The 20,145-nt window shown below is 44.2% G+C and overlaps 1 protein-coding gene and 1 long non-coding RNA gene across 4 annotated transcripts; both read right to left on the reverse strand.

Annotated features, from left to right (window-relative positions):
- Positions 1-1,676: 1,676 nt before the first annotated feature.
- LOC140248816 (uncharacterized) lies at positions 1,677-14,188 on the reverse strand. Of its 3 annotated transcripts, XM_072329862.1 has the most exons (3): positions 11,777-14,188; positions 10,814-11,051; positions 1,677-6,953 (listed from the first exon to the last, which is right to left on the reverse strand). In XM_072329862.1, exon 1 carries the CDS (start codon positions 13,847-13,849, stop codon positions 13,067-13,069), a length of 783 nt encoding a protein of 260 aa, XP_072185963.1. In that variant the 5' UTR covers positions 13,850-14,188; the 3' UTR covers positions 1,677-6,953; positions 10,814-11,051; positions 11,777-13,066. The 3 variants fall into 3 exon arrangements, with proteins under 3 accessions (XP_072185963.1, XP_072185961.1, XP_072185962.1); XM_072329860.1 differs by lacking the exon at positions 1,677-6,953 and adding an exon at positions 7,751-9,074 and having other exon boundaries at positions 10,814-14,188; XM_072329861.1 differs by lacking the exon at positions 1,677-6,953 and having other exon boundaries at positions 9,342-11,051.
- A 99-nt stretch (positions 14,189-14,287) lies between these two features.
- Positions 14,288-19,769, reverse strand: LOC140248393 (uncharacterized). Its single transcript, XR_011902834.1, has 3 exons — positions 19,354-19,769; positions 15,769-16,070; positions 14,288-15,156 (listed from the first exon to the last, which is right to left on the reverse strand). It is a non-coding gene; the product is annotated as an uncharacterized lncRNA (long non-coding RNA).
- Between the last annotated feature and the right edge of the window lie 376 nt (positions 19,770-20,145).

Raw genomic sequence — 20,145 nt, forward strand, 5'->3', positions numbered from 1 at the left:
GACGGAAGCATTCAACATTGTTATCCTGTTTACACATGATATTATAGATTACAGGACTTTCAGAGTGACTGTGCTGTTTCTCATCAGTAGTCAGTGGGGAGTTGGTGACCTACAAGGCATCACAGCTGATATGCAATCTATAAACTAATCACAAACAAAACTCAGGCATATGTTCCCATGCACAGAAGCAAAGGGTCAATATAGGGAAAGCAAGAGTAATGTTATAATTGCTGTTCAATTTTTATTGGATTTTACATGAAACTGATCTCATCACCATCTTGTAAGTCAGTCTGTCTTATGTTTTCTCCTCAAAAAGACTGCTCTCTAAAGTATGCAAGTAGGCCCTGGGCAAAAGTATAGTAAATCTGTAGCGCTTATAAACCTGAATGTTCTCCTTATAGTCGAAAGACAGATTTTAGTGTTTTCAGTTGAGATTATCCAGACATTGTTGATACGAGGGATAGCTACAGCTCTGGCTCTGATACCTCCATCTGAGCGAAGTTTGCCAGCACCACGTTAAAGCTGAGTAACATCTTTCATTCTGACTGGGGATCTTCAATCTATCTCTGAGGCTTCTGTCGTCAAAGTAACAGAGAATATTTTTCTTTCCTGCCTATCTGAGACAAAATGAAGAGATTATATCCATAGTCCACAGGCAGGCTGTGGTTAGCTCATGTAGCTCCAGACAGCTTTTATCTTGTTTACATCTTCCTGCAGGTTGTCTGAGGTCATTGAACACGCATACGACTACATGAGTGCAAACTTTGTGCTTCACAGCAAAGACAATTTTAAAGCAATCTTCATTCCTTATGACAATTTCTGTATTTGCTGAAGTTAAAATGTTGCAGGATTCTTGTTAGATGGGACATGATTGATAGTTTTGATAACAGGCTTGAAAATATGCCTGATGTAATTCAACTCTTCTGCACTGTTCTGACTGGATCTGTGTTCTGTGGTTCTAAGAACTAATTTGCTTATTTACTGTAACGGCCCATTTAAAAGAATTTTAATCTATTGCAGTCTTTATGGCAATTTTTGGTTTCACGTGTGTAGGAGGAATATTGGATTGACATCATCTTCAAAATTTCTAGCTTGGGATTTTTACTGGCATGTTTGTAGAAGTGCTGCTTTCACAGTCTACTTTTGTAGCAATGCCACAAACTAAATGCAGTTTCTCAAGAAATGGGGGTTTGCCAAATGCTCACAGTGGGAGAGGCTACACAAATAGATGCAACATGGCACACAAGGGCACATTTCTCACTGCTGAGGAAGAAGAGGTTGTGTTGTCTTTGAGAAAACTTCAATAGCAAGACTTGAAGGGAACAAGATGGAAATTCTGCAGAGACAAAACTGACCTGGGTGTCTCTGTTGTGTTTGGTCTGACCTCTGGGCTGTTCTGTTTTGGAAGGGGGGCTTAGTAAGAAGGACTGGGGTGTTGGGGGGTGGGGTGGGAGGGAGCTGCAGGGGGAAGAGATGACTTTTGCTCTTTTGTGCATGGGTAAATGGGTTTTTTGGCATGTAACATCCCCTCCAATAACATACAATAAATGTTATTTCTTTTTTTTACACAAATTTTAGAATGAATTTTGAAATCTCAGTCCACTTTTTTGAAAAAATTTATTTTTAACCAGTTTCTCTTTATTAAGAAAATAAAGAGCTAAACTCTTTGTGGGATGCATCAAGCACAGCATAGCCAGGCAGTCACATGATGATCCTGCTACATTTCGCATTGGTGCAGTCTTGCCTGTACTGCTCGCCGTCTTTTTCTCCATAATATAAAAGCAAAGCAATGTTGGGTGAGAGTGTCCACTCTGGAGGAGGCAGAGAACTGATATCACTGCTCTCTGCAGCTTCCTGAGAGGGGAGCAGGGAGAGGTGCCAGGCTCTGCTCCTGGGAACCAATGGTAGGATGGGTATGGCACAGAGCTGTACCAGAGTAGGCTCAGACTAGGCATTAGGGAACATTTCTTTATCTTGAGCATGATCAAACACTATAATAGACTTTCTTGTGGGGTGGTTGATGCCCTCCATTTTTCAGTATTCGAGAGGACTCAATAATATGCTTTTATTTTTATTATCCCTGAAGTGGTCTGGTAGGACTCTATCACTGTAGATCCTTTCCAACTATTCTATTCTATTCTATTCTATTCTATTCTATTCTATTCTATTCTATTCTATTCTATTCTATTCTATTCTATTCTATTCTATTCTATTCTATTCTATTCTATTCTATTCTATTCTATTCTATTCTATTCTATTCTATTCTATTCTATTCCTCTGCTCTATATACCAAATGAGACATTAAGTACGCTAGGGATACACCTAAGATCACTGCAGCCATTATAAAATTAAAAATGCAAAGAGAGGATAAATCCCTCTTGTGTGGCAAGTACAGCTGATTGAATTTAAATGCCACATGCATTTAGATAATCTCCAAGTTCTTCTGGCATAAGACTGCTTTTCAGGACATCTGTTGAATTATGCTACCAAGGAACAATTCAGAGTTTAGATTGTCCCTGGACTTATATAAAACATTACCAGTGATCAAGGTCTGCTCTAGATCCTATAGATTCTAGTGACATTGTTGGCATTTTCTCTGTTACCTTTGACTATTGCCTGTTGTTTATTCACTGTTCATGCTTTTCCTTCAACTGTGCAAATATAGCACATTGAGGTACCATTTGCTGAACTGTATGAGGAGAACAGGTTTCACAACAGTCTTGCAAGGAGATTCACACTGAACCTCTACAGATGTAAGAGCAGTGGTAGAGCACAAGTTCATGGCTAGGAACACTGACAGGAAAAGTGGAAATGCCCTTGCTCAGTCACTGCCTGTTTCTGGATTACCTTTGTTGTGCCACAGTTGAGGTCCTTGGTCACAAAATTTGCCCAATTCTTCAATTTAATACACATGATTTTTGCAGAAGAAGAGAATACGTGATGAGAGTGTTACAGGAACACGTTGCTTGCATTCAGACAGCCTTGTCCGACAGAGTCTGTGGAAAGGGAGCTCACTCCCTCCTTGAGAGATTATGTGGCTCATGCTTTATACACATACAAACACAGACACACCCATGCTCATTTGCACATATCAGTTGTGATCAATCCCAACAACTATTCACAATTCAGTCATTGCTGCATCAAACTTGAAGCCAAGTTGTTTGTTGCTATGGATATAACTGCTTGTCTATAAGTCAAGATTTCCAAAATAATTACCGATGGTGGATCCTCAGACAATGAGTTTATCATGGTGAAATTGATTTTCCAAAGTTGCGATTCTGAAAATGAGGTTTTCAAAGCCATTTTAAACTTCACTTACAAAAATTTGAAGTCACCTTTCCATGTCCTATTTTTTGTCTTACTAGTAAAAGCTGAGCAATGTGAAAGAGTATAAAAGCATCACTGCATTGCAAACACATATTGAATGTGATGGTTTATTAAGGAGTGTTTATTAACATTAAATGTTAAGATTTACTCAGGAACACACTTACCTTTAAGAATGTCCTTCTGTGTATGTTAAAGTGCTTTCCTGAACAGAGAAGTTTTTCTAAACCAATTCAGTAACAAAGGAACTGGATTAGAAATAAGTGTAAATATCAAGGATGTCTTCAGACTTAAGTAAGTTAAATATGTTGGAAGTACTTTATGTTTTATCAACAGAATAATGGAAGAAAGCACAGGATGGAGCATCCTGGAAGAATTTTTTTCCCTCTTATTTTGTAATTCAGTGTTATATGGCTTCTCCAGACCTCTTCATTTTAGTAGATGTCTTGTAAATATATGTGTGTTTATCACTATGTAGACAATACATGTGATACCTAAATATGACACATGGAAATAAATAACCACATAGCATGATGCTGTAACCTGAAAAAGGGGGAGCTAGCAGGACAGTCTGGTTGCATGATTGAACTTCCAAATGTGATTGACCCAGTTTCCTCCTCTCAGTCACACTAATAACAAAAGAGAGAAAAATCACTGGCTATACAATTTCTCCCAGCACTGTTCCATGAGAAGTTTTAAAGTGGACTCTATAGCAATTAACATTAAATACAAATTTAATTTGTATGTAGCTGTAGCTAAATTGGGAGTGTTCTTCATGCTGAATATCCAGATTTTCTTATTATTCCCATTCCAGTCCCCAGTGCCCTTCTTATAAGTTGGTTAGCAGCTCTGATCCCTACAGAGCTCTTAAGCTTCATTTCTCTTCTGCTCAGAATTTAGAAAATATGTGGTTTTGGATAATTGCCCATAGGTTAGACTGTCCTGATTAAGCAGTCTCTACCATCCCTACTTTGTTATACAGTTATACAGAAAAGTAACTGAGCAGCAGATAGAATCACATGAATTAGGTCCTGAAAATGTAACATTTGCAATGCTGCTCATCTGCCCTGCCAGGGACTGGCACACTTAAGTATATGTTCCACTTTATTATTAATCACTTCCAATGACAGAGCTTCTATAATAACCAGTACCACGGTTGCCACAGTTTTCTTATTCTGGGAACAGAGAGGCTTTAAGTGGAACCTAAACAAACTCTATTGTGCTGCCCACAGCCTGGCATGGGGGACACAGCTAGATGACTGTGTGACACACATATGCATGGTTATCCGCTGCTGCCAGAATAGGCAGATCTTATGTGCTGTAGGTTGGTAGTCTGGACTGAGTGCTGGTACTGAAATGCAAGTTACTATTCCTACGGTTCTCCACAGTGAGGTGTTTATAGTTGGGAGATTATAGATTCCTGTGAATTGAGATACTGGTTGTCTGCCAATAGTTTTGTTTGAGGCTGCTGACTTGGTTCTGCAGGCCTTGCAGAAAGGGTAGTTAGTCTTGCTGTATCACATTCAGAGGAAGAAAAGTGGGTAAATAAACTTCTTAAAACTGCTGCTTCAGTAGTTGGGTATCCCTGTGGTATCATATCAAAATGATAAATTCAGATATTTTCCACCAAGCTGTGATTTTTCACAGGTGACGAACCTTTCCAAATGCTTTTTGAAAACTTCAAAGTAAAGCCAGAATATGGAAGATTTTCTAAAGTAAAGAATATTTAGTCACTCTTCATTATTCACCTTAAGGTTTTGCTGTGCATTTTTCAAGGCTTTATTTTCCTGAAGCTGCTTGTTTGGGAGAGCTTGGACAATTTCTGAGCATGTAGGAACCTCTGTTTCACTAAACTTCCCCTCACTGTTAGGGAAAATGTAAGAAATTCAGTAGTAGCTGCTTATCTACCTCTCCAGGTGCCTGTTTGGTTTGTTAGCTTGTTTGGTTGGTTTATGGATTGTTGTGTGTTTCTCTAGAACCTTCAGAAAACATGAACCATCTGTATGATGGCCACTAACTCCTTACTTTTGCAATCACTCTGTAAACATGCCATCTCTCCTAGCAATAGTAGGGCAGAAAAATCCTGCGCACAACTCAGGTGTTTAAGCTCAACATCATCTCATGAAACAGCAGAAGGCTCATTTAACACAATTTGACTCCTTAGCTGAGCACTGTTGATGACTGAAATCCCACTCCATCATTCTCTGACAGAAAAGCAGTAACTGCAAGTAGGACAGTTTCTTAAATCAAGAAAAATATAGAGATGTGAACTCAAGCACAACAGGGAAACATCAGATTTCATATAGGCAGCTTACGCAAATCTGTTATGCATTACACTGATTCATGTTACATTAATTAATATGTGTGCTGATGAGGCAATACTTTAATGTTTCTGAATAACTGTAACAAATTCAAAGACAGATTTTTTTCTGCTCATTCTACAGTGATTATTTCATAATTATTTAACATGGCTGTCCAACTTTCTCTCACATTTGTTCTAATTCATCTTTGCAAATCCTTCATGGGAGTTGTTTCTGCGTTTTCCTGCCTGGATTAATCTACTGCTCTCCTTTACTGATCTTTCTCATTTCCAGGTCTTTCTGTTTGTCTTACTTCTCTGATGTATATAGGACAAAAGGACTTGTTTTCCTGTTCTGTAGAAGCCTTTCATAATCCCTCCATAAGGCTCCATCGGGGCAGACTTTGACTTGAAATCACAGCTTCAGTTCTCAAGGTTTATCCCTGTCTGTTTTCCCTTCATCCTTCTTCATATGGGTTAAGGAAAATTATGTTGTGGTCCAGAATCCAACCTATGCATGAACAGACACAGCTTTCTCTAATATGCTCAGTGTATGTTTCAGTTTGCATCAGAAAAAAGCTCTTTGAAGTCATTATTTATTATTTGAAATGTTTGTGGATCTTGCTTGTTGAACTGGATTGTTCAGACTCTGACTGAATGAGGTGCTTAAGTAAATTCAGTGACAACATATGCATGTGAAGATATAAAAATGTGGGGATTTTTGTGCTTACCTACCAAATGTTAATGTTTGTTTGAAATAAAATTGCTTGCACGAATGTCTTAAGCTCAACATGAAAGGATGTCGATAAACAATTGAAGAAAATGTAGTATAAATTAAAAACAAAAGCAAGCAAACAAACAAAAAGTAAAACAACAAACCAAAATATTTTAGTGCAATTTTCACAGTCCTTTTGCTCTTTGTATCACTTCTGCATTTCTCTGTGTTGCAGTGCAATCTTCTGAAGCTGGAGAATTATTTCTCTTAATTTTGTGTAATATCTCCGTTCTCCCTTCTACTCAGGACCAGTTGAATTCATTCAAATGAATAGTCATCTTCTATACTCCTATTATGTTCCAGGCACTTTTACTGTTTCCATTTAGATTGGCTTGGGTAGTCTTCCTTCTCTTCTCCTTCACACCCACTTGTGAGCCGTAGAACAGTCGTCATGTGTAAGGCTCATGTGCTGTATCTGGACGCACAGTCATCTTTGTAGACTGAGATGGTAACAGAAGTGAAGAGCATTCAGTTCTAACCACTCATGTTCCTGCATTTATGATTTCCTTGGACTTTTGCATCATTAGATGACTTCTATTCCAGTGTTCACTTTGCCTCAAAAAATTGAGGGAAAATAAAAATATGTTAACACAAATATTGTTACGTATTGTTGAAGATCAGTTATGATGTAACATGCCTGTATGAACCAGTGATTACCTGAAAATAGATTAATATTAATGAAGTTGATATTAGGTGTATAATTTATTTGTATGTATTTTTGGAACTTACATATTCCTCTGTATGAATGACCATGCAAACAAAATCCAGTACATCTGAGCTCAAATGCACATTTAATCGTGAGTTGAATTCTTTGCTTCTGTGTGGTCAGCAGAAAATAAAAATAGCTGAAGTTCTTCTCTCAGTCCACATGACTTAGCAAAGAAAAAGAGGCTTTGCGTTTTCCTTGTCTCTGTGATTAAAATCACAAAAATTAATAGAGAAAAGCTTTTGAATCCTTTGATTCGGAGAACATTAAGTGAGAATTTCTTCCCAGCAACGATAAACAAGCCAGAACGTAGTCCAATTTTCTGTTCCTGTAAGCTTACCATATTTTTCACACATTTAAGCTTATATCAATATGCAAATTAGGCATCACAAGTGAAGGAGAACTTCAAACAACAGAGGGGTATTTGTGTAGTAGTGGATTTAGGGTTTTGTAACAGTTTTTTTCAGTACGAAAGAAAGTGCCGATTCATTGAAATCAAATAGTGATGGAGCACATTTTGGTAAAAGACCCAACTGAAATGAATGGATTAAAATAGTTTGTTGTGAAAAATTCCTTTTATTTGAAAACATCTTTCTTCCCTTCCCTCCTGTTTCTCCTTTGCCTTGTCTCTCTCTCTCTCTCTCTCTCTCTCTCTCTCTCTCTCTCGTATTCTTGCTCTCTTGCCCTTGGTCATTTGCTCTTTTTCTTGTTCCCTCTTTCAAACTAATCTTTTATTTTAGATTTCTATTTTTATTTTTGAGATTTTTTTGAGATTTCAGCTTGTTAGGAAAGAAAAAAAAAAGGATCAGAATAATCTTCAGTAAATGAACTCAGTTACTCCCACTGCAAGTCAGTGTTCCCCACCTCCACTAGTCTTATGAGTATGCATGTATTTACCTCTCTTTATGCTTAGATTACATTATTTATTTCCAAGACAGCATCTGTGCTTCCACAATGGAGCACAACCATTTTTTTTTTTGCCTAATCTGATGTTCCTTCTTCTTAGACATTTCCAAACAGCCATCACACCTCCTCCTTTGACTTCATTTGCTTAGCTAAGACATCTGCTTCTAACCACCTTACACACAGGAGGATTCTTTTTTCCCTATGCTGTCTCGGCAACCCTTTTTCTTTTTCTGACTATGACTGCACATAATATACCCAGTGAAGCCTCAACTGCACATGGGATTATAGCATAAAATAATTGCCCACAATAGCAGCTCAGTGGCCTTTTTTTTTTTTTTTTTTTTTTTTTTCTTTTTCCTCCTGGGTGGATATCACATGCAGATCCTGTGCAATCAAATCAAATGCCAAAATACTTTCCACCTACTTCCCTTGGCCACTGCAGTCCTAACTTATAACAGGAAATAATCTCTTTAACTCCAGAGTGCGATCTTCCACATCCTTGCATGACATCTCATTCCATTTCTACTGTTCTCAGTCCTTGAAGTCATTACATCCATTTTCAGGTAATGTTTGAAAAGTCCGACGTTTTTCACAGATCAGGAAAAGTGTTTGGGGTCCATTTCTGCTATTCTTGAACATCTTGCCTTTTAATACAGAATTAATTCTCTGTTATGCACATATATAGCATTAGGTAATATTTTAACTTACTGCAGTATATGAATACTGGTACCCATGACCTGTGCAATGTGATAAGTATGAACATCCAGCTCAAGTGTTTGCAGTATCATGTTGGTCACTGGGGCTCTGAGCACACATGCGCTCACCCCACTGCACAGTTCTAGGGCCTGAGCACAACAGGAGCCTGCAGGGAGTGCTGCAGTGTCAGCTGGAACCAAGGCTTCATGCAAAGAAGGAAATAATTCCTTTCCAAATGTGTATTACATCCTATGTGCTTCAAATCTTCATCCTGCATGCTTAAACCTTGCTTGTGGTCTTAAGAGTCTTGTGAAAACATCAAGCATACTAAAACTGAGGTTGTGAAGATGTAAATGCAGAAGATCTGTCTGAATAGGCACATACACCGTTTCAGTTTTATACTGATAGTGATAAAATAAACTTTCTTCCTTTTCCCTGCTCAGTTAGAAGTCTGGGCTTTCTAAGTACTGCAGAAATACTTGTGATCTGTATACTGCGTCTGCTTTCACTGATTTAACTAAGGTAGGTAATCTGACATTTTAACTGACTGATACTGAGCCAAAGAAATAGAAAGAGGGAAAAACTTTGGATTTTTCTTTTTTTGTCTTTTTTTTTTTTTTTTTTTTTTTTTTTTTTTTTTTTTGGCACTCTTTTAAAGCAAATAATTAATTCTAATTGATCTTTAGAATCCTGTATGGAACAGAGATGAGGAACTACAAAAATCTTTAAAATAGGTCAACGTCTTACTAATTATGGCTTTAATTAGTGACAGACTCTTTTTATTATTATTATTATTATTACTGTATTTTACCATGTTTAATAGGATTTTGTTAATTTTAAGAAAGTTGTATCCTTGTTTTGTAATGAACTTCACCAATTGCCAGATTACCTGAAAGGGTATATGGTAAAAAATTGAAGAACGTTCTTTCAGTTTACCATCAAATCTGCTCTTTTAATTTTATCCATGAATATCTGTAGGCAGAAAGTATATAATCCAAAGAAAGAACAGATAACAACAACAGTAAATGAGTATGAAAAATAGTGGTGTAGATGTAGGAACATTTTAATGTGATCTGTATAATGTTCACTGAAATAGTGTTCCCTCACTTCATTGCCTCGTGCTCAGGGTATATAGCAGTAAATCAAAACATTACTCTTTGAATGGCTAATATACATTCAGTATCTCTAACAGATCAGGTTAGTGAGATTTGGATGTTGTATTAGAGAAGTTTTATGTTTGGAAAAGACCAAACATTTCCTTCATAAAAAAAAAAAAAATGTCATAAAATGGCGCATAATCATTACGTGCTTTAAAATTCCTGGTAGGGAAGACCAATGTTAAGATTATTCCCTGTTCCATGCACTGTAAAGAGATGTCTTTAAAGAGCTCCACAGTTATGTGGTGGGATTGTTAAGAAACAAGTGCTGTTGCTTTGCTTACTAACCCTGTTACCAGCTGGATTCATTATGATCAATTTACAAGTACACAGTTTGTTGCTGTAAGCAGAATGTTTCATCTTGTATTTTCTTGCATGGAACGCTTATGTAAAATATGTTATTGACTCAAATAACAACCTTAGATTAGATTTTAACTACTTTTGGCTAAGTATTAAGTGAGTATTTAAGTTAAAATTGTTAAACACTCAACCTGTACTTTCTCTGCCTAATGAACAGAATTACTTTAATACAGTGAATTATAAGCTAACCGAACCATGAAAAGTACACGAAGTTAGTTTGGTTATTTCCAGGTGTTAACGGTAAATCAAACAGTCCTTCAGTTGTGTTTTATCACAGCAGTGCATTTCAGATTTGGTATCTTTCCCTTCTTTTGTGGTTGCAGGGCTTTTCTAGAGCGGTCATATTTTTTTTAGCGCTACTTCAGGCAAGCAAATACTTAACATTAAGAAGCACTGTACTCTATTCCCACCATGCTATTTAACAATGCCTGATTAAAAGAAAATTAATTCACTTTACAGTGCAAATTGCTATCTGCTATTATCTTACTCCTCAGTTATTGTGGTAATTCATCAGCACCAACAGAGCTAAATAATACAAAAGAAATGAAAAGAGGTTTGTGCAGAGTGTGGAAATGAATCTCATGTCATACCTTGCTAGCTGGCTCATACATTGTCTCACTGTAGTTGTGCACCAGGCCTCTGGATGCTGGATACTGCTTCAGCTCTACATCTCTTGGCGCAGGCACTGCGGAATGTGCTGCTCCCGGGGCTGGCTGTGCTGGTGCAGGCAATGGGAAAGTGCTTGTCCTGTGGAGGGCTTGCTTTGCTCGCTGCCTCACTTACCTGGGCCCTGCAGCTTGTGGGGCTACACGTTTTCATAGCCGCTCCCTTGAATACAGGAGGACAGGTGAAATAAAACAAAATGTAGGCATTTAATTAGTCTGATTCTTAAGTCCATTTAAAGGTTTCATTTTAACTTTCTGAAGAAAGCCCATCTCTGTAACTAGGCAATAACTTGACACTGCCTCTTGCAGTAGGAGGACCATAGGCTTCTGGGGGACAGCAATGCCCTAAGTCACCTCAGTGGCCCTACTACAGCCCTTTGTATGTTTGTCTTGCAGCCCGTATTCTACAGCACGGAATTTGCTCGAGAGGCATAGATTTGATTTCCAAAGGGAAACCATTAAAAGATGTCCGGCTCTGAGCTGCAAAACTCTCGAAGGTGCTCCAACTCCGCCGCGGAGGGAGCTCGGCTCCGCGTTGCGCTGAGCTGCGCAGTGTCGGGCTGTGCTGCGGCATGAGCCCACCGCAGCCGCCAGGGGGCGCTACAACGGAGGACTGCGGGGCTCCGTGCCCTGCAGCGGCCCGGCCGCTCTCCGCTCCCTTGGCTACGGGGGTGCATCGCTTCAGAAAGGAAAAATGGGGAGAACTGAAAGGGAGGAGGGTCTTAAGGCTTCTTAGTGCTGAGGGGGCTCAGAGGGAGTGCTCTCCTCGCCGTGGGAAGCCATGATGGGGTTGGTGTCGGAAATCAGGCCGTCCAGAGGAAAAGCTGTTGAGAGCAAGGTTTTCGTTCCTTTCTGAAAGTAGGAAGGAAAGTGGTTAATATTAAATACCGGTCACTTCCAGCAGCCGCCACCAGAACTTCAGTATTCTTGTTGCTGCAGCATGACATCAGAGTGAGAAATGCACTGAGGCATTACCCAGGTTTCTGCTAGATCAGATCTTAAATTACATCCATTTTTCATGTGCTTCATCATCATCACCACCATTATTATTGCTGCTGCAATTGAGAAAGTGTCAGTGTTCCACGTCTTTGGAAATCTCACTGAAGAAGGCTTCGTCTTCTCAAAACATACAAAACAAAACAAAAGAAACTCTGTTTCATTCCAAGCTTTAAGAAATATTTTAAAGCATGCACTGGGAGATTGACAGTGGCAGCTTCATGTACGTATTTATACCTCTTTTGATATGGAACTGTATATTATTTATAATGAATCTTTAGCTTCTGCTCGCAAGAAAAAAATATGAGTTATGGTGGGCACAGTGACTTGATGCAAGAGAGATCAGCTCAGCTTTGCAATCCTACAGTTTAACTGGGCATTTCAGGTCACACATGGTGCTTAAAAGCCCTCCCCGCTCTCTACCTGCGCAAGGGTCAATCTGGTCTGCGACTCTTTCTGGCTCATGCACAAAGCAGGTGAAGATGATCTTTGCTCTGTTCCTTGCTCAGCCCCTCTGAGATCCTGTGAAACTGTAGGTCTTACAAAGGAAATATGAACAAGAATTACTGAGAAGTTTAGCATTACAATCTAAAGCTAAATAAACACACACAGATGTGCAAATCTGTGCACATATAGAGATCTGTATTTATACAGAGATCTCAAAGCTAAAAATGAGAACCAGTCTGTAGCACAGCAGGAGCAGACAGCACATTGGGAGAGACTCAATCCCAATTTGCTGAGCTGGATGCAGGGGAAGAGTATCTCATGTGCCTCCTCTGTCAGCTGGCCCACACAAGGACAATTCAAAGGCGAATGGAATGGAGAGGCCAAGAAACCTTTGCAGAGAAGATGACCATTCTAGTTTGCACTCTAATCTTTGGCAAAAAAATAGAACCGTGATTACTGTTCTTTACTGACCACAAGAAGAAAGGAGACAAGGACTACAACCCCGAGTGGATAGCACTGCTATCGTTATTACTCTTGCTATTATTGTTACAGGGTTGGTTTGCCTTATCTGGTCTTTGAGGACATCTCTGATCTCCCCGGCAGTGCCGCGGTTGGGAGCGGGCAGCGCAGAACGGGGCAGCCGCGGTGCCTTGCGCCGCCTGGCGATGACCGGGGCCGGAGCGCGACTGACAGCGGGACGGAGCTCCTGAGCGTCCTGCTTCCACCACAGCTATTTCACCCCGGTCCGGAGGCGGACTTGCAGGGAGGAATGAACTGGGTGACGCTCCCGTGGACCCGGTGGGGGTAGGGGCACGGCGCACAGGGCCGACCCGCTACGCAGCCCTTCCCACAGCCGCTCCCTGACAGGTCCGGATCCCCGCTTTCCTTCCGCGCCCGTCCCGCCGGGGGACGCTCTCCCCGCGGTCCCGAGCCGTGCTGCCGGGAGCCTCCGCCAGCACCAGGGACAGCGCAGGCAGCCGTCCCTCCCGGCTCGGCCCGGTCCGGCTCCGCCGCTCCTTTGTTCGGACCCCGCGGAACAAAGGCACCGCCGCCGCAGGAGCCCCGCGGCCTCTCCCCTCCTCGCACCCTCCGCTCACCGCACCTCAGCGGCCCCGCTGCCGCCTCCACCTCCAGCAGAGTCGTCTCCGCTGCCCCGGCCGCGCATGCACTACCCCCCACGCGCGCCTCGGTGCCGCCGCCTCCTCCCCCCCCGCCGCCAGCCTCCCCCGGGCCCTCGGCATCGCACACCGCTCCGGCCCTGTGCACACACAGACCTCCTGCAGCGGTCCGCTCTCCCCCCGCCGTGCCCACACCGCGCGATGCTCCCGCCGCCCCTCGGAGCTCAAACGCCGCCGGCAGCGCTGTCCCGCACGCAGCTCTGTGGTCCCCTGGCCCGCATTCCTCGTCCTCTGCACTGAGCGTGCGGGGACCTTGGGCACCTCTCGCTGCCTCCTGGGCGATGCGCAAAGAACGATCCTCGCGGTGATTAATAGCAGAAAAAATGCATTTATTTCCCATTAAGCGACGTTACATGGCTTAGCCCAGGAAAGAGAGAAGTCGGAACTCACTGCCTCGCAAATCGCCGCCACCGCTCCACAGAGCCGCCTTATCGCTGCCTCGCGTCCCATAGAGGTGAGTACAGGCTCCGAGCCCATCACTGCTCTTTTTTTTCCCCTCTCCTTTCTGATTCGAGACAATCTGCTATTGCTTTTATTGGTAACGTTATGCTTAGCGAGTTCCTTAATGCCGCCTGGAGGATCCGCTCTTGGCATTCACCGCGTGCCTTAATTGTATGACATTAAATCAAGGTCCGCTGTGAACACGGAGAGGCAGAGCCTGGGAGCGCTCACTCGCGTTCTCTCTGGAAATAGAATTGCGACGGATCTCCGGGGGGGGGGGGGGGGGGGGGGGAATATAAGAAGAAAGAAAGAAAAAAAGAAAAAGGAAAAAAAAAAAAAAAAAAAAAAAAAAAGAAAGAAAGAAAGGAAAAGAAAAAAGGAATAATAATAATAAAAAAGGCGGTTCCCTTCCGCCGCAGTCCCATCCTGGGCTGGGTGTAATTCGCTCTCCAATTTTCCTACTCGCCCATCTGCTGTTTGCAGTGCCCGGGAAGCTGTTCGATAAGCACGTAATAGACTAAAAAGAAAAATCACAGAAATGAAGCGTGTGCCGATCGCGCACTCCCAGGATGTAATTTCGTCCTTGCCGGGCGTCAGCGCCCCGACGGCTGTGAGCGCACAACGGCCGCAGGACCCGCTCGGCCAGGGGGAACCGCAGCCCGGGGTGGACCGCTCCTCCCGGCCGAGAGCGGCGGGGGGAAGCGAAAGGCCGGGACGTGGCATCTCGCTTTGTAAAGAGGAAAAAAAAAAATGTAACTCTCTCGCACCTGCCCTTTTCCCGGGAGGGTCGGGGCAGCCCATCTGGCCTGCCTACACCGAGCTGTGCGAGCGAGGAAATGAGGGATGAACTCATTAGAATAATAATAATAATTAAAAAAATAATAATAAATTAAAAAACCAGACTACGCTTTGTATTCTTATTGTTACGGTTGCAGCCGACTCTCAGCTCTCAAGACGGGACCGTTCTGCCCCTGTGCCGCCGGCGCGCCGGGTGCATCGACCCGGCCGGACCCCCCGAACCGTGCGTGCTGACCTCGACTGCTGCCGGGGGCCTGGGCCCGGGAGGGAGAGGGCTGCGCTGCGCTGGGCTCCGGCGGCGAGCTGGGCTTCCCAGGGGCTGTTCCGCCGCTTGCCGGGGCATCCGGGGGCGAGGCGGGCAGAAGGCTCAGGCCCGCCCTCGGCAGCACGGCTCCTGCGTGCGGGCGCCTGGAAAAGAGACAAAGCGAGAGAATTAGAAAGGCAGGCGGGGAGGGACGGGCTCCGGGAGCCCGCACGCCGCGCGGTTGCCAATGACAAAAGGGAGAGAGGGGGGAGGCAGAGCAGGGGAAGGGCGGGGAGGGAAGGGGATGGGGAGGAAGGGAAGGGATGGAAAGGGAAACGGAGGGGGGCCGCGGACTGACGCGGAACTGGGGCCGGCCAGCCCCCAGCCTCTGCGGCCGAGCACAGAGGCGAAACGCCCATCACCGCAGAGCCGGGGCAGGCGGGCGCTCGGGGCTCTGCGGCGCGATGGGAACGGGCACAGGGCGAACTCCTGACCGGTACTGCGGAAACATCCAGCCTGCCCCCATCCCCCCAAAAATCTATTTTTTTTTTTAAGAAAAAAAAAAAAAAAAAAAAAAAAGGAGGAAAATGGATGAGAGTGGAGGGGAATAAAAATCAACACAGCAGTTGCTTTTTCTTTCTCAGCTTGAGGAGAGCAAAAAGCGAAGTCCATGGGGAGAAATCCAAGTATCCGAACAACAACAAGCAGAAAAAGAAATTATGACCCCTCTCCAAATATATATATATATAAAGTAATAAAAAAACATATGGTCAAACCTGCCGAGGGCTGGCTCGTCCTACGCCCAACCGGAGCTGCAGAGTGCAGGGAGGAGGAGAGCCCTGTGAGCGGCTGTCGGGGGGTAAGAAGCGGTCCGGTCTCTCCCCCTCGCTTGCTGCTCCAGAATTAGGGATTAATGCCTCTCCAGCCAAACAAATAAGGCATCTGCCTTCAGTACAAGAGGATTACACGGGGCTGCTGACGTCACCAGCCAGGCAGATGTTGGCTCCCAAAGTCCCGATCATCTCCCGTGTCCTTGAAATCCGGCACAATCCCAGCCTTGTGCCACCCGGCTGGGTCCCTGCAAGGTCGAGGGGGACCCTCTTGGAGGGGACCCTGCCAGGCCGCTCCCTCCCCAAACGTCCTTTCGCACGATGGGGAGAGAAAGGTGTGAAAAGCCGAGCCCGGCAGAAAGTTCAACCCTCCCCTTTCCCTCCGGCTCCTCTCCCTCCCCCCCACTCTGCCTTCCTCCCACCTCCCCAACCTCAATGTCACATGAATCCATACAGTTGGAGCAAGAAAGAGCAGTAAGCTCCCAGGCTCACTCAGAGGCCACTTGCCCAAAACAGTCACCGATCCCTCCTCACTGCACCACTGCCACCCCCAACTCTTGTGTGTCCACAGCCTTCTTGGGCTTTGTCCCCACTGCGGCACAGGCAGGCGCTGGGCAGCACGGCCCTGTGCCCACTCTGCGGCTCCAGAGCACTGCGGTGCTCTGCAGAGCCTTGAGGTCACTCAAGGCCTCCTCTCAGAAGTGATGATGGGAGGCACAGAAGTCAGATTTTCTGTCCTACAGACTTCATGTGTGTGTTTGTGCCACTCCTAAGTGGACACAGAACAGGTTGTTGTTCTCAGAACTCAGCTCTGTGTTGGTGCTGGCAGCTGCAGAGCTTTGGGATGAGCTGGAAGGGCAGCAAAGTGCATCTGAAAGGGGAGTCCGATTGGAAGCACGAGCAAAATAAAGGAGAAATTTGCCTGAGAGCCATGTCTGTCTGATGCCTTTGCTGTGGCATAAAGTCCATGACTCATCACTGTCAGTCCCTTTGCATCAAACAATGGTCTCAATCATTTTGGTGCTGCAGAAAGGCGAACTTAATGATGTGACATAACAGAGCAGGATGAGGAAGAAAGGATCACCACTACCTGGCCTCCTGTTGGGTTGACATTGTTGTTGTTGTTGTTCAAAGGAGCCGCCTTATAGATCTGCTCCATATTATCCTTGTCTGTCAAAGTGGCATTTAATTTTTCCAATTGTGGAACTTGATCACTGATAAAATCAATTTAATTTACACCACTGTCATTCAGCTGATCTGAGCAGTAGATTTATTTTTGTCTCGGAAAAAGAAGGGGGAAAAAAAAACCCAGCCTTATGGAGAATGGAGAAATCTTCCTGCTTGTTTTACATGCAGTAAGAAGAGAAAGCGCTAGCGTGGCACTGTAATAGCGCTTGCTCTCATGACAGAAGATTCTAAATGTCATTTCTTCAGTCTTTTGTTCGGGAACTCTGTCAGTCACAAGGAAAGGAAGGCGAGGAGGGCGGCCCGGCGGGGCATCCCGCCGCCCTGTGAGTGCGGACAGCTCGGGTGACCCCGCGTCCCCGCGGGGTGACAGCCGCTCCGCGCCCGCCGCACGCCCGCGCTCTGTCCATGGTGCTGACCGGCGGGCGGGCGTCGGGCGCTGTTAGGGTCGGCAGCTGCCGTCAAGAGCTCAGGGACCGCTTCTGCTCCATTATTATTGGTAGTAATCATAGATACATGCCTTTATTCAGCACCTTGAAAAGGGAGAGGGCTGGAATCTGCCTTTTCTGGGGTTTATTTGATAGCTCCCCAGTTACAAAGTGCTTTTAATCACTGTTGCCTGGGCTAGCCTATGTTATAAAGAAAAGAGGTTAATAACCGACAACGGTCTTAAAACCTCGCACTCTCAATTGTTTCTTAAACGGATTAAAGTACAAATTCAGAGGCGACTTTCGGTAAGGGGTATAGCCTCCAGGGTGACATGAAACGTTGCATACTGTCTTTTCTTTGCAAATTACAGTGGGAATAACTTGCCGACAATGAATAAATATACTCTAAAACCTAACAATCTACACAACCTCTTTCCTATCTTAAAGTATCCTCCATCTGTGTGGCTGCATGCATATGCACATACATACACTCTCACTCAAACACGCATATACATATATATATAAAGTTTAAATAATTTAATGCATAAGTCAGATCCTCACACCATGGTTCACAAGTCTTTTTGCTGATGAATTTTCTCCCCCCTAGCTGGCTAACATTTCTCCTTAGCATTTTATAACAAGGACAGTTCTTAGGTCATTATTTCTTCAGTGTCCTTTCTTCCCATAACCTGTCCCCATGAACTGAAGAACGTGGTAAGAGCAGCTCCAATTACTGCTCCTACGAGAGAGGCTCTGCAGGCAGCAGCTGTAGGAATTGTGCAGCCGCCTTGCGAGGAGTAATCTGTGGGCTCTTTCGAACAGGAGGCATTACTGGCTGGGGAAAAGGCAGAGCTGCAGCCATTCACTCTTCGTGGGCTGGGAGACTTCTTTCAAAAAAGCCCTGAGGTATTTAGGATTTGGGGGAAAACCCTTGTACCGGAAGAAAATGGCCTAAACACAATAGGACTCGCCATTTTCTCCTTCCAAAGCACAAAGCAGCTCCGCGGCTTCAGCACCACACAAAGAAAGCCCGGACCCTCTGAATTCTCTTACATTTTCCCCCACCGTTTCAAAAGCCTTTCCCTCTGCCCGATCCGCTTTCTCAGGAATGCTCACATATGTAAAGAAAGGAAGAAAGGAGCGGAGGGGGAGAAAAGCGGCTGACTGAGGAGAGCGGAAGGCAGTTTTTATCTTGGTTATTTAAATCAAGTCCTGCCGGGAAGAGTCCTGCTGTCACTTGTACGCTTGAGGAAAAAAAAAAACAACAACAAAATCTCAAAACAAACAAACAAACAAACAACAACAACAAAATAAAACCAGATGAAAAGGTGTTTTGTCCGTCGCATTCCTTCAAGCTGGGTGTGCTCACGTTGCACCAAAGAAACTCAAGGAATACCACGCTGCCTGAGGATGTGTATGCACGCATGCAGGCACACACAGACCTGCACCAGAAAATTGCCTTTCCAGGCCAACTAAGCCCTCAAATTGATGTTGAAAATACCCCTGTGCCCCTAGCACCACCGAGACCCAACATTCCAGCATGCTGCCTGCAACCGCAGGTCTCCCGCAGCTCAGTTGCCTCCTGCCTTCTGCCTTTTTCTTCCCCGTTTCTACCTTTCTACCTCCCTATCTTCTGTCTCCTACCTCCTTACCTCCCTGCCTCCCGCCCTTGTCTCCTGCCTCCCTACCTCCCTGCATTTTGCTCCTTACTCCTCTCTGCTTCGCTCTATGCGGGGCCACTCTCCCTCTCCTGGATTTTGCCTTATTTAAGTAACTCGGCGGGAGGCTGATAAAGAGGCAATGATATTAAAAAGAGAGAGAGAACAACAAAAAAGCAAGCCAAACCTGAACAACTCAAATCCAAACTGTAACAGTCTCTCAGTAGCTCACAGAAATGCAGCAGGAGATTTGTACTTACAGTCAGAGCTAAAGTGAGTAATCCTCATCCCAGCATCCCAGCGCAGTTGGGCTTTTTCTTTCTCTCTCTCTCTCTCTCTCTCTTTTTTTTTTTTTCTTCTTTTTTTGTCTATTTGATTTTAAGCACTTGTTTGTTCCCATCATCCATGCCTCGGAGTGGATGCAAACAAAAGCAGCCCGTTAGCAGGAATAAAAACAGCAGTGGTTTCATTGTGTAAATGCAGGAAAGAGCCAAGACGCTGCGTTTCTCCAGATAGCTTCTGCTTGGGAAGCGGCAGCTCAGGAAAGCAGCACTGTGTGTCTCCCCCTCCCCTCTCCCTCTCTCTCACACGAACATGCACGCACACGCACGCACACGCACACACACACACGCACACTTACTCTTCTCCTTCTCCTTCTTCTTCTATTTTTTTTTTTTTTTTTCCAAAAGAGGGCAGGTCGTTCCCTGAATCCCAATGAGTTAAGTCAGTCGCTTTCCTTCTCATGCATCACAGCCTCCTTAGAGCTGCAGGCACAAAAGAGCATTTCACTGCCTCCAATTTGTGCAGAAGGCCTGTCCTTAATTTTTTTTTTCTTTTCCATTTTAGTATAATTAAATCATGTATTTCACTCCATGTAAAAATGCCACATCCCCAGCTTTGACGACTGAACCACTAATAGTAACCTTTTAATAAATTCCTGAACTTGCATGCTCGCTGAGATGGTCTGCAGGGTTTCCTACTGAATGGGTGCCCCGTGTTTCTCAGCTGGCCAGATCTGAACCCTGCAAAGGTCAACCTGTGCAACCCACAAT

The sequence above is a fragment of the Excalfactoria chinensis genome, chromosome 2 (genome assembly GCF_039878825.1).
Source record: "Excalfactoria chinensis isolate bCotChi1 chromosome 2, bCotChi1.hap2, whole genome shotgun sequence".
NCBI classification, from domain to species: domain Eukaryota; kingdom Metazoa; phylum Chordata; class Aves; order Galliformes; family Phasianidae; genus Excalfactoria; species Excalfactoria chinensis.

What these genes read in the sequence shown, in the direction of transcription:
- LOC140248816 (XM_072329862.1), bottom strand. Translation starts at nt 13,849, where the DNA reads ATGGGAAATAAATGCATTTTTTCTGCTATTAATCACCGCGAGGATCGT.